The sequence below is a fragment of the Emys orbicularis genome, chromosome 3, assembly GCF_028017835.1.
Source record: "Emys orbicularis isolate rEmyOrb1 chromosome 3, rEmyOrb1.hap1, whole genome shotgun sequence".
NCBI lineage: Eukaryota > Metazoa > Chordata > Testudines > Emydidae > Emys > Emys orbicularis.
The window spans coordinates 51636544-51650003 of record NC_088685.1 but is presented as its reverse complement, the minus strand read 5'-3'; the positions used below and the strand labels follow the sequence as shown (position 1 = coordinate 51650003).

Sequence of the window (13460 nt, the reverse complement as noted above, 5' to 3'; positions counted from 1 at the left end):
ATTGTCTTCCAAATGTCATTTTTGTCTCTTATCTCTTTAAGTTGAAATTAGGAAAATTCAGACTAGAAATAAGGTACACATTTGATAATTAACCATTGGAATAGATTACCAATGATATGATATTTTTTTCCATTACTTGTAGTCTTTAAAAATCAGACTGGATGTCATTCTGAAACATGCACTGTAGTTCATCAAGAGGTTACAGGCTTGATGCAGGAATTAATTAGTAAGGTTCTGGGGCCTCTGTTATGCAGGAGGTCAGACTAGATGACCACTTCTGGCCTCGAAGTCTATTAATCTAACAGTAGTTGCAGCATCTGGGACCTCCCTTCTCATCAGCCATCTGAAGAGCAACAGTGGTAGCTACACACCCCTCCCTAGCCATCTGTGGTGCAGAAGCATCTTGGGCCCACTCAATGGCCACAGGAAGATGAATAATAGGGTCTCTTATCTCCAGGTATGGATATCTGAGCACCTGTGTGTGTGTAGGGGGGGGGCGCTCCTTGAAAACCCCTTTAGGAATAGATGGCCTCATCATCCTGCAAGCTGTCTGCTCCATACTCTGTATTAATATCATTGATGCCCTTACATGATCCCACAGCTGGCAGAGCTAGGCATAGGCCTTTTGTTCCTAATGGTTAATCCAGAACCAGTTATATGACTGGGGAGGCTGGCTGACTTAGATGACACAATATAACCTTTAGCAGGAGGAGCTGAAGACCACTGTATCACAGCTTCAGAAGTCAGCTCTAAGGCAATGTGTGTCTTTGGACTTGTGGGTAAGTGGAGAGGGCAAAGGTGAAAAATGGAGCAAAGCTGAGCTGAACCTCTGAAATTTGATCTAGATTGCTGAAAGGTTTTCAAATGTAATATGAGATTAAACTAGCGAGAGACATAAAGCGTAACATGAAAACATTCTACAAATACAGTAGAAGCAAGCGGAAGACCAAGGCCAGAGCAGGCCCATTACTCAATGGGGGGGAAAGACAATAACAGAAAACATGGAGGTGGTGGAAGTGCTAAATGACTTTTTTGTTTCTGTTTTCACCAAAAAGGTTAGTAGGGATCAGACATCTAACATAGTGAATGCAGTGAAAATGAGGTCGTATCTGTGGCTAAAACTGGAAAGAGGAAGTTAAAAAATACTTAGCCAAGTTAGAGGTCTTCAAGTCAGCAAGGTCTGATCAAATATATTCTAGAATACTCAAGGACCTCACGGAGGAGATGTCTCAGCCATTGGCAATTATCTTTGAAAACTCATGGAAGGCAGGAGAGATTCCAGAGGAACGGAAGAGGGCAAATATAGTGTCACTCTATAAAAAGGGGAATAGCAATCAATTTGCAACTACCTAGATGATGATAAGGTGATAAGTAAGAGTCAACATGCATGTCAAGAACAAATCATGTCAGATCAACCTAATAGCTTTCTTTGACAGAGTAACAAACTTTGTGGATAGTGGAGCAGCAGTAGATGTGGTATATTTTGACTTTAGTAAGGCTTTTAATAGGCTTGCATGACCTTCTCATAAGCTGGGGGAATATAGCCTAGATGGAGCTACTATAAGGTGGGTGCATAACTAGTTGGAAAACTGTTACCAGAGAGTAGTTATCAGTAGTTCACAGTCAAGCTAGAGGGGCATATTGATTGGAGTCCCACAGGGATCAGTTCTGGGTCCGGTTTGGTTCAATATCTTCATCTATGATTTAGATAATGGCATATAGAGAGAACACTTAGTTTGTGGACAATACCAAGTTGGAAGGGATTGCATGTGCTTTGGAGGATAGGATTAAAATTCAAAATGTTCTGGACAAACTGAAGAAATTGTCTGAAATAAATAAGATGAAAAATGATAAGGACAAATGCAAAGTACTCTATTTAGGAAGGAACAATCGATTGCACACATACACAATGGTAAAAGGATCTAGGGGTTCTAGTGGATCACAAGCTAAATATGAGTCTACAGTGAAACACTGTTGCAAAAAAAGCGAACATCATTCTGGGAAGTATCAGCAGGAGAGTTGTAAGACACGAGAAGTAATTCTTCCATTCTACTTCACACTTATAAGACCTCAACTGGAGTATCATGTCCAGTTCTGTGTGCCAAATTTTAGGAAAGGTGTGGACAAATTGGAGAAAGTCCAGAGGAGAGCAACAAAAATGATTAAAGGTCTAGAAAACATGACCTATGAGGAAAGATTGTACAACGTGGGTTTGTTTGGTCTGGAGAAGAGAAGACTGAGAAGGGACATGATAACAGTTTTTAAGTATACAAAAGGTTGTTACAAGGAGGAGGGTGAAAAATTGTTCTCCTTAACCTCTGAGGATAGCACAAGAAGCAATAGGCTTTAATTGCAGCAAGAGAGATTTAGGTTGGACATTAGGAAAAACTTTCTGACTGTAATAATCTTCTGAGCAGATATTTAAATGAATTATTTAGTATAAAAATTAATCATTTTGAATATCAATACTCCTTGAGGCTCCTTTAGCTCTGTTGTAGCAATGACTAATCTCATATCGCTGGACCAAATTTAATGCAAATACCCACACAGAACTTGCATTCAAGACATTGGCAACTTCCCTCTCACTGCTGAGAAGCAAGATGTCACCTCTCCCTTCCTTGGTGCTTGTAAACTATGGTGTCCTGTGCTGACGATGCCAGGCATATTTAATTGTGCATACTTAAAGAGAAAAACGACATCCACACTAGAGTTAGTGCAGTCTGTGGCAAGCTGAGAAATCTCCCAGCTGTCAAAATGAAGCATACATGACTCTGGCTTATATCTGGTTGCATTCTGCCGATAGGCATTTACAGGCACAAACTCATATTGGTCAAAACACGTTCTGATGGAGACTGAGAAGTGTATAGTCTGTTTTATGTGGTTTTGATCTTTAATGTTATCCCACACAAGCTTATTTATAGACAGACAGTAATCAGGTAGACACTAACTATTTTTTGTTTGTGTTGTGTGTGAAGTGGCACAATATTTATTAGTGTGGGTTATGCCTAGGGCCCTATCAAATACATGGCCGTGAAAAACACATCACTGACCATGAAATCTGGTCTCTCTCATGAAATCTGGTGTTTTGTGTACTTTTACCCTAGAGCAGCATTTATCAAACTGGGGTTCCTGACCCAAAAGGGGTCACAAGGCTATTGTAGGGTGGTTGTGGTATTGCCACCCTTACTTCTGCACTGCCTTCAGAACTGGATAGCTGGAGGTATGGGGAGATTGTTACTTTTGGGGAGGGAGTCATAATTGGGTTTACATGTTTATATTTTGTTGTTTTAAAATGCATATTCATATTTTGTTACAACACTGTGAAATTTAAAATGTAAATATCTGAAAGCTTGAAATTCAATATTTTTTAAAATGCCATGATCATGACATTTACAAAAAATGGACTGTGATTTTGGTAGGACCCTGGTTATGCCCCCTTTCACCTAGTTGTTGAAATACACAGTTTTTGTCCTGAGCTCAGATGGCTTATATTCATGATTTTGACTATTTGTTGAAGTATTTCTATGCATGTACAGCAACTGTTTTTACATAAGTGCTGACATATATGGTCAACTGTACAGAGGCATATGGTACTAATGTGATATGACAGTCAGAGAAGAGGACATTTGGCAGAAGAATAATCATTTATGGTGCTTTTCAGGCTGTCCATCTAAATCCATCATTACCTGGCACCTATGTTCTAGCAAAATAATTGGACCAATCTGGGAATGGGCATAATGCCATCCTAACAGATGGACATGAGTGTAGGTAACCAAAAGACCAAGCATACACATTAAATATGCCTTCAGAGAGCATGAGTCTTATCTAGGGACATCAAACAGCTTACTTTGAGCCTCCCTGTGTGTGGTCAAGAGCATATGCTACCACTATTGGATATCCATGCAACTTGGGCTAAAACCAGCTCCCACAGTGCTGGTGAATTTTGTATTAATTGTTTGGCTGGATAAGATATCTCAACCACAGAGGTATCTGATATTATATCTTGAGCCTTCAATTATTATTAAAGACATGGAGTGTAAAGCTGTATTGCACAATTGCAGCTGTGCTGATTCCAAATGATGTAATTGATCTCTATTGCAAAAAAAACACATGCAAATTTGTATGTGGAAAAATCAAGTATAAAGGTGTTTCATTCTTATAAAGCCTTTATTACATTTTCTACTCTAATTTCTTTCTGTTTGCTGTGTGAAAATGAAATCCTGTTCTGTCAAAACATTTATTCTTTACAACATGAACAGTCCATTAATCTCATGCTTTAGGTGAAGATGGGGTTGAATTTAACATTGCTAGTTTGTCAATGGTGTACCCTTAAAATGTTAACATGTACTAAAAAAGCTGGTGCCGACAATTTTTTTGTAATATATTACCTTCCATGGGTTCAGAAATGTAGTAAAGTTAGAATACACACCTGTACCTCCTAAATTTGGGACTTTGGGCTGCAAATGCCATAAGAATCAGCTTCCTATGGTTGTGGGGTCCCCCGCTGGGGCACTTGGGGCACTTGGGGCACTTATGCACTATGGAAAATAAGAAAATGCAATCATAGTAAAATAAATTTACTTTCACCACCAATTCTAAGTCGTCATTGCAGTTAATTGAACAGTACAGTGCTTTCATGTGACAAATAAAGGATACATGACGTGGCAGCTACTCCAGCATTCCAAGTTTTGTAGCTCTGATCTACAGGAGGCCCCCAGGCCACAGCTGGAGTTAAAGGGAATATTCTTAGTGAAGCTGCATGTACAGATTAATTGAAAGGCTTATCCTTCGAAAAATTGCCCATGACGTCTGATCACTGCACATCTGAAGTGAATGAGATTTACCCAAAGATGGTGGGACAGGTAGAACTGATATACTGAATTGATGATATCCTGAGAGTAGAACAAGCAGGTTTTAGATCATAGTACCTGTGATAAGTTCTGGCACTCACCACCTACATCAAGAATGGCTTCCAGACTAGCCAGAGATAGATGCAGAAATCCTAGATTTTACTGCTGCGTATGACACAATCTGGCCTACTATACAACGTGTCATTGGTCCACAGCCATGACAATCCACTTTGTTAGGAGCTATTGCTGAAAAGCCATCAGCTCCATATTTTGTTTGTTTGTTTTTGTCTTCCAAATAAACAGCACCTGGAAGTCCAAGAACAGTGGTCTGCCTGAGGGCTCAGTTCTAGCACTGACACTTTTCAACCTCTTTACAAGTGGCCTTCCCTACACCACTGTAAGGAGTTTTATTTACACAGACATCTGTTTGACAGGACAAGAGCAGGATTTCACTCATGTAGAAGAAGTCCTGATGCTAACATGAAGATGGCCCATTATTGTAAAAGATGGAGACTTAGACTTAATACCAAAAAGACAGTTTCCAGTTGCTTCCATCTATACCATATAAAGGCCTACAAACATCTTAACATCTTTCTGAATCGACACAGCAGGACCATAACCAAATACCTTTGTATCTATTTGTTAAACTGGACTGTACCCTGACTTTCAAGGAACACCTTACTAAAACCTCACTGAAAATAAAGACAAGAAACAACCTGATCAGCAAACTAGCCAGTTCTACATGAGGAGCCAATGTGCAGAGTCTAAGACATTCTGGGCTTACCTTGTGCAATTATTTGGTATTGTGCTCCTCCAGTGTGGCACATCTCTCTTCACCTCGGACTAGTAGACATGCAGCCTAGTGACACCATGCGTATAACAGATACCATGAGACATGCCAACCTGGCCTGGCTGCTGGTTCTGTCCAACATCAACTCCCCCTGCTTTACCACCATTGGGGGGGCTCTTGCCCCCCTGAATTTCGTACCAGAGGTCTGCTCACTGTGCACACCCTAGCCCCAGATGGAGCTCTTAACTGCAACACAGCTTGAGTGTGATATGTGATGAGTTCTTTACTCCCAGCTTCCGCCCTTGGGGCAGGGAGTTTGTTTATAAACAGAGGCAGGGTGATTAAGATAACAAAAGGCTTGTCATTAAATTAAGGATCCGTAGATGATCCTGAAAGCATTGCCAAGCACTCCGGTTAAAGGATGGGAAACAAAGGGGAGGAAAAAATGGTCAGTTTTCACAATGGAGAGAGGTAAATAGTGGAGTCCCCCAGGGGTCAGTACTAGGACAAGTGCTGTTCAACATATTCATAAATGATCTGTTAAAAGAGGTAAACAGTGAGGTGGAAAAATTTGCAGATGATTCAAAATTACTCAAGATAGTTAAGTCTAAAGCTGACTGCAAAGAGTTACAAAGGCATCTCATAAAACCGGTGACTGGACAACAAAATGGCAGATGAAATTCAATGTTGATAAATGCAAAAGCAATGCACATGGCAAAATATAATCCAAACTATACATACAAAATGATGAGATCTAAATTGTCTGTTACCCGCCAAGAAAGAGATCTTGGAGTCATTGTTGATAGTTCTCTGAAAACATCCACTCAATGTGCAGTGGCAATCAAAAAAGGTAACAAAATATTGGGAATCATTAGGAAAGGGGTAGATAATAAGACAGAAAATATCATATTGCCTCTGTATAAATCCATGGTACACTGACATATTGAATACTCTGTGCAGATCTGGTCACCCCATCTCAAAAAATCTATATTGGATTTGGAAAAGATACAGAGAAGGGCAACAGAAATGATTAGGGATATGAAACAGCTTCCGTATGAGGAGAGATTAAAAGGACTGGGACTTTTCAGCTTGGAAAACAGATGACTAAGGGAGGATATGATCGAGGTCTATAAAATCATGAATGGTGTGGAAAAATTGAAAAAGGAAATGTTATTTAATCCTTCACATAACACAAGAACTAGGATCACCCAATGAAATGAATAGGCAGCAGATTCAAAACAAAAGAAAGTTTTTCTTCACAGCCAACCTGTGAAATTATTTGCCACGGGGTGTTGTGAAGGCCAAAATTATAACAGGGTTCAAAAAAGAACTAGATAAATTCATGGAAGATAGGTCCAATGTCTTTTAGCCAGGAATGCAACACCAGGCTCCGGGTATCCCTAGCCTCTGATTGCCAGAAGCTGGGAGTGGATGATGGGATGGATCACTCGATGATCCCCTGTTCTGTTCATTCCCACTGAAGTCCCTGGCATTGGCCACATTGGAAGACAGGATACTGGGCTAGATGGACCATTGGTCTTACTCAGTATTGCCATTCTGATGTTCTTATATATAACCCAAATGTATCTTCCCCCACTGTAACAAACTAGACCCCACTCCCCTCCCAGAGCTGGGATAGAACAGGGTCTCTCTCTCTCCACAGAGTTAGTAACAAAGTAAGAATATACATTAAAATTTTAAACCTAACCAGTGATTTGACAACAGATGTCAGAACATGTTAGTATTAGAGCTAAGTGAGTCTAATATTTATTTAATTTTCTTTCTTTTATATAGGAATTAGATACAGTGCTCCTGTCAGCTAATTTGTAAGTTATTATCTGCAGAATTTTCTCCCTAAAGCAAGACATGCCACATCTATCTCTGTTTAAAGATGTGTTTAATCCACTGAGCCACCATCTTTGCTCAAGACACCCTGTTTAGACAATTCCCCCAGTGGTTCTCAACCTTTCCAGATGACTGTACCCCTTTCAGGAGTCTAATTTGTCTTGCGTGCCCCAAGTTTCTTCTCACTTAAAAACTACTTGCTTACAAAATCAGACCAAAAAAATTACAAAAGTGTCACAGCATTCTATTACTGAAATACTGCTTACTTTCTCATTTTTACCATATGATTATAAAATAAGTCAATTGGATTATAAATATTGTACTTACATTTCAGTTTATAGTATATAGAGCAGCATAAACAAGTCATTGTCCCTATGAAATTTCAGTTTGTACTGACTTCGCTAGAGGTTTTTATGCAGCCTGTTGTAAAACTAGACAAATATCTAGATGAATTGATGTACCCTCTGGAAGACCTCTGTGTACATGTACCCCTGATTGAGAACCTCTGCACTGAGGAACCTCAAAATCTCCACTGGGTGGCCTAATTGATGTCAAGAACAAGTTTCAAACATAGCCAATGCCTATCTTGTGACAGCCCCCTGGTTTTATCTTCCACACCATCTTTACGTAAAGCTCAATCACTTCAGATGTGCAGTGATCAGATGTGCTGCTAATGACTATATGTGGTGCCTTTGTGACTCCCTGCTTTGCTGTTGTGGCCATTTAGAAGATGTAGGCCACATACATGCAGGCTGCACCTATTGGCAAGGGCGGGCTGGTTCCCTCTTCCCTCAGCTAATGAATGGTTAAGACACTCAGACAGTTGAATGGAATATCCAGTGGATATCCTGAAGCTGTTATTCTGGAAGCAGGCAGGCCCCAGTCATAACCTAGGAATATAGGAAGTACAAATCCATCTTTCCCTTTTTCTCCTATTTCTCTGCTGAGCACAAGAATAGAATAACACAGAATAGGGCACTAAATGTGTATGTAAACATGTTGCTCTCTATTGGCTGTATAAAGCTGCAAACGAATATTTTGTAGCTGAGAGGGTTTTTTGTATTGGTTTGTGCAATAGGGGTCTGTGTTTTTGGAGATGTAAGCCCAGATTTCTATTCCTGGCTCTGCAGGTGTTTGATTTATTGTGGAGAAGTGACAGCCTCTTCACATTTAAGTCTGACTTTGTGATTTTGCTCCCCTTATACCTAATACACTAGATTGTAATACTTCTCTTACAGATTGTTAAACTGCCATACTTAGGCCAGCTGTAAAATGAGGCTACTGATGTTTACTTTTGTAAAGCCCTTTGAGATCTAAAGATGAAATAGCTCTGTACAAGGCATTATTTCTCTTTTTAAAATATAGTCTAAGGCTAAGAGAGGTCAAGTGACTTGGCTGCTAGGTACTAGTAGATAGGTGTTTGCAGAATCAAGAGCTCTGAGTGCTAGTCTAGCTTTACCAATATTTATAGTGAAAGGTAGGCTGGACTGCACATGCATGCATGGCTAACTTAGCTGTGTAGTGAATGTGAGTAATAGTATCTTATTAGGTGCAGAATGAATAAAAGAGAGGTTCGGGGAATCTCTCAGTGTGCATGTTTCAAGATCTAAAAAATCTGCAAAGAGGTTTGGGTTGAGTTTCAGGTACATGCTTTGGTTGGTTCTTATTTAATTTAAATGGGTTCACACATCCTTAGCTGTGATGTGATTATCAAATAAATTATTTTGATAGTTTTAGACAACTGTGTTCATACACTTCATGAGTGAGTGATTGCTGAAGTCAGTGATCAAAAATTCATATATTTTGCCTAATAATCCATACATAGACATTTGTGGCCCGATTTACAGAAATACTGAGTTCTTTTGAATGTACTGGGATTTTCAGCACCTTTGAAAATCAAGGTACCTGTGTAGAAGCCTAAGTATTCAGGTGTCTAGTGTTTAAGCAAATGTCCATAATTTCTAGCATAAAGCAGATGGTACTCTTATTATTATTTTCAGCGAGACAGACTGACTGGACATCAGTAATATTTTAAGGATATAAACAACATGGATCTATCAGGAAAAGATATAGACTAAATTAGAGTATCAGAGATGAGGTTTCATAATTAGTGAAAAAAAGACTAGTACTGGACAAAACACCTACCACTCAGGAGTCTATTTTAATGTGGGGGTGAGGGTTTTCTAAAATGCTATATAAAGTATGTAAATACCTCATTATTCTTTGTTCAGAACAGGTATGTCTTACGTGCAACATCTTGTGTTCACTCATGTATAGTCACTTGGGATTAGGTGTATCTGAAGCACCAGCAGCATAATTTTTCTTCAAATGCTAGGCACTGAACTCAGCTACAATTAAATATTCAGCAGATACTCTATTGCTAGCTAGACTCATGTAGTAGTTATGAAAGATTAATTCAGTGCTAAATTCCTATTTAATGAGGGAGTTGAAGTAAGCATCACAGTCTAAAATTTCAGACTTCAGGTTTAGAAGATTACATTTTTATTAGGCTTTGTAAAGGGCACATATGATAAATGATCTCTGTAGAATTTATAACTTTTAAAATCAGTCTCTTTCAGGATATCCTTCCAAATACATTAGCTACCGGTTTGATACCAGTTGAGTTGAGGAGCTTCTTTCTGCACAGCTATGTCTCTAGGGAGGGATACTTGTAAGCAGTATCCCAGAATGTGTCAGCTTCCCTTCCTCACTGTCTTTTGCATCCCTTCCATCCCAACTTGCCTTTCATTTTGGATAAGGTGAATTTATGTTTGTGTTTGAGACCCCTCAGCATTTCTCTGGGAATTCAGGAGCAAACCAAATTCTCTAGGTTGATGTCTTAATGTTGAAATAAATTGTCATCATCACAAGTGGTTAGCATAACATTACTCAGTGGACAGTGGAAGATGTCTGGTTATATCTGTAAATGTTACCTGTTGGATGCTATGTGTAGTTTTCCTACCATCTATTACACAGCAGGTTGATCTAGCAGGATGCTTTGGTGCAATACTACTAATGACATAATGAAGGAACACTGTGCAATAAGATTTGGGGCTTGGTGTGACTTGACAACCATTATTTGGGTTTGATTTTAATAATAAGAGCAAAAGGGTGTTTTCCTTTAAAGTTAGAATTCCATTAATACGTTTTATTATAGCGCCACTCACTGGAAATTTAGTGTTAGATTGTGTTCTGGGGTACAATCTCATACAAGGAAGTAAGAATCCCCCTTATGTCCCTAAGCAGACTACCTAGATCTTGGGTCCAAACTCTCAGGAATAGAGGGGGGGGGCAACAGGATGGCTTACTCTTTCCTTGGACGGTAGGCAAAGCTAGTGTGGGGAAGGGCAGGGAAGGAGCAGAGTCCTGGTTCCATGTGTCTATCGGCTGGCTTGTGGAGCTCAGTCAGTAAAGGGAGTACTAATTATGTACACAAATGACTACTAGGATTTTTTTTTAAACTCTGCTAAAAAGAAGTGCCACTTGTGGTATACTCCAGGCTGTGTTTTCTGATCCTCATATACCAGTCAATGCTGTTGTTCGTCAGATCAGTTGCTTCCTCAAGGATGGAAAAACTGGAGGGCTGAAATTCAATAATCTTTTCTGGTTTGAAATACTAATTAACTGTTGCACACTCTATTGTCAGAAAGCCAGCAACTGCATTAGAGTTTTATATCCTTAGCAGCAGGCACAAGAGTTAGCTACAAAAGCAAGGGGATTAGAGAAAAAAGGAATTCTGCTTGAGACTAAGAAAATAAAAACTGTGGACTAAATATAAAATGTCTATGATGGACATGTTATATAATATTGTATCAGTAAAAACTGAAATTCATTTGATCTGCTTACTGATCCAGAAAAAGCTGTGGAGTTGGATCCCTAAGATCTCAGCTAAGTGGGTCTTCCTTGTATCATGAGATACCTGTTTATTACTTAGCAGTGCCATTTCTGAGCTCTAAAGAGAGCTCAATTTAGTTCTCCTGCTAAGAAGATATATGGAGTAACATAAAGTCTGTTTTTACTCAGGAGAAAAATTAAGTAAAGATGTATGGACGTGGAGATTCAACTTAAGACTCCCACATCCACTGGTAGGCATGATTAAATTATCCAGTCAGGTTGATCCAATTTAATTTGCCAGGGAATAATGTCAAAATGGCATCTGTGTTTTGGAATAGATAGTAGAAGACAGAGATTTTTAAAAATAAGCAATTAATAAATACCCCAGAAATGATGTATATTACTAGATTTTTTTATGCCATTGTACTATTTGAGATCAGCACCATTGTATGTGAATACCCTTTTACACTTTGTCCTTCATATGAAGTAGCTCTCAAAAGACAGATTTACAAACCATGATAAGTAATGTGTAAGTAACTTTGTGAACGCATTTACATCCATGCTCCCAAGTATTAGAAGCTACATGCACAGTCCCCATGTATATACGCAAAGCAGGGACAAGTAGTTGCTGCACATAGAATTTCTATCATTTCAGCACACATGTGGTAGTGCAAGAAAACTGCAACAAAAGTGATTTGCATGTGCAAAGGTGTATGTGACCACACAGAGTTTGGGTTTAGGATGGTTTGTCAGGAAGGCCAAATCTAGACACCAAAACTTCAGACAGTTCTGTCTTCTACCTTTCAGGACTACAATGATGAAATCCGTCAGGAGCAGTTGAGAGAATTGTCATACTTGAATGGTTCTGAAGATTCAGCACGTGGACGGGGCATTCGTGGAAGAGGAATCCGGGTACCACCTGCACCTCCATCAAGGTACTTTGTTTTCTTATGGAGCCAGACTTTGAAAGCATAGCCTGTTGAAACACGTATGATCTTTATAATCTGATTATTAACATGGTCAGTAAGCCAAAATATATTTCTCCTCAGCATTGGTACATAGTCCCGAGTCTATGACCCACAATTCACAGATGGTAGGGCCATAATGCTGCCAGAGTCTTGCTGTGCCAGTGTATCTGGCTGTGGAAGAATCATCCGAGGTAAGGGATTTCTCCAATGACAAAGTCAGTTTCACCATTACAGGCAGCATGGCTGGAGCTAAGTTAAGTCCTATTGAGTCCCAACTAACAGATAATCATCTTGGGGTACTTGACAGCAGGTGTAACTCAGAGCAGCCTTACTAGAGTATGCAGCCTGTTCCAGATTGAGGAAACTGAAAGACTCTCTTTGCGCACGCACACACACACACACACACACCACCACTCTTCAGTGTGAGCTGTTTATCTGGATTGGAAGTTCTGAGCCATTATCACTGCAAATTCACTAATGGACTAAATGAATGCATTCTGTGCTATAGGCATTGTTAATTCCATAAAAACAAATAACATGTTATTTATTGTACACCTCTACCTCGATATAACGCTGTCCTCGGGAGCCAAAAAATCTTACCGCATTATAGGTGAAACCGTGTTATATGGAACTTGCTTTGATCCACCGGTGTGCACAGCCACCTCCTCCCCCCCCCCCCCCCCCGGAGGACTGCTTTATATCTGAATTCATGTTATATCGGGTCGCGTTATGTTGGGGTAGAGGTGAATATAGTATCAGTTCTAATTGGAGTAGTTAGAATTTGTGTCCTAAACACTGGCTTGCACAATCCTTCTAAGTATTACCTGATTCTCTATGATATTTTCATATTTTTACTGAAACTATGTATCACATTGACTTTGCTCACTATATGTTTTAACTTGTATTGCTCCTTAAGACCCACTTCCACTGTTAAGCCCACCGGAAATTAGCCATCTAAGGCAATAATTTAACCCAGGTTGACCCTGTGCCAACATAAATTCATTTCTGGATGGAGCTTAATATAGGTCTGTTTTTAATTAAAAAACAAGCAAGCAAGCAAAGAAACTTCAACCTCTGTCATCCACCATGTTGTGGACTAATCTTCATTAACCCATTAATTTGATTCATGTTGTCTATGTCCTTTGTTCTCCAAAAGTCCCCATACTGTTTGTT

The 13460-nt window shown here is 39.4% G+C and overlaps 1 protein-coding gene across 1 annotated transcript in view; it reads left to right on the top strand.

The window, feature by feature from the left end:
- KHDRBS2 (KH RNA binding domain containing, signal transduction associated 2) overlaps positions 1-13460 on the top strand; it is a 580284-nt gene that overhangs the window by 359820 nt on the left and 207004 nt on the right. The window contains exon 5 of the mRNA XM_065401399.1: positions 12127-12254. Coding sequence (XP_065257471.1) covers positions 12127-12254 — 128 coding nt within the window. The remainder of the gene's footprint in view (positions 1-12126; positions 12255-13460) is intronic.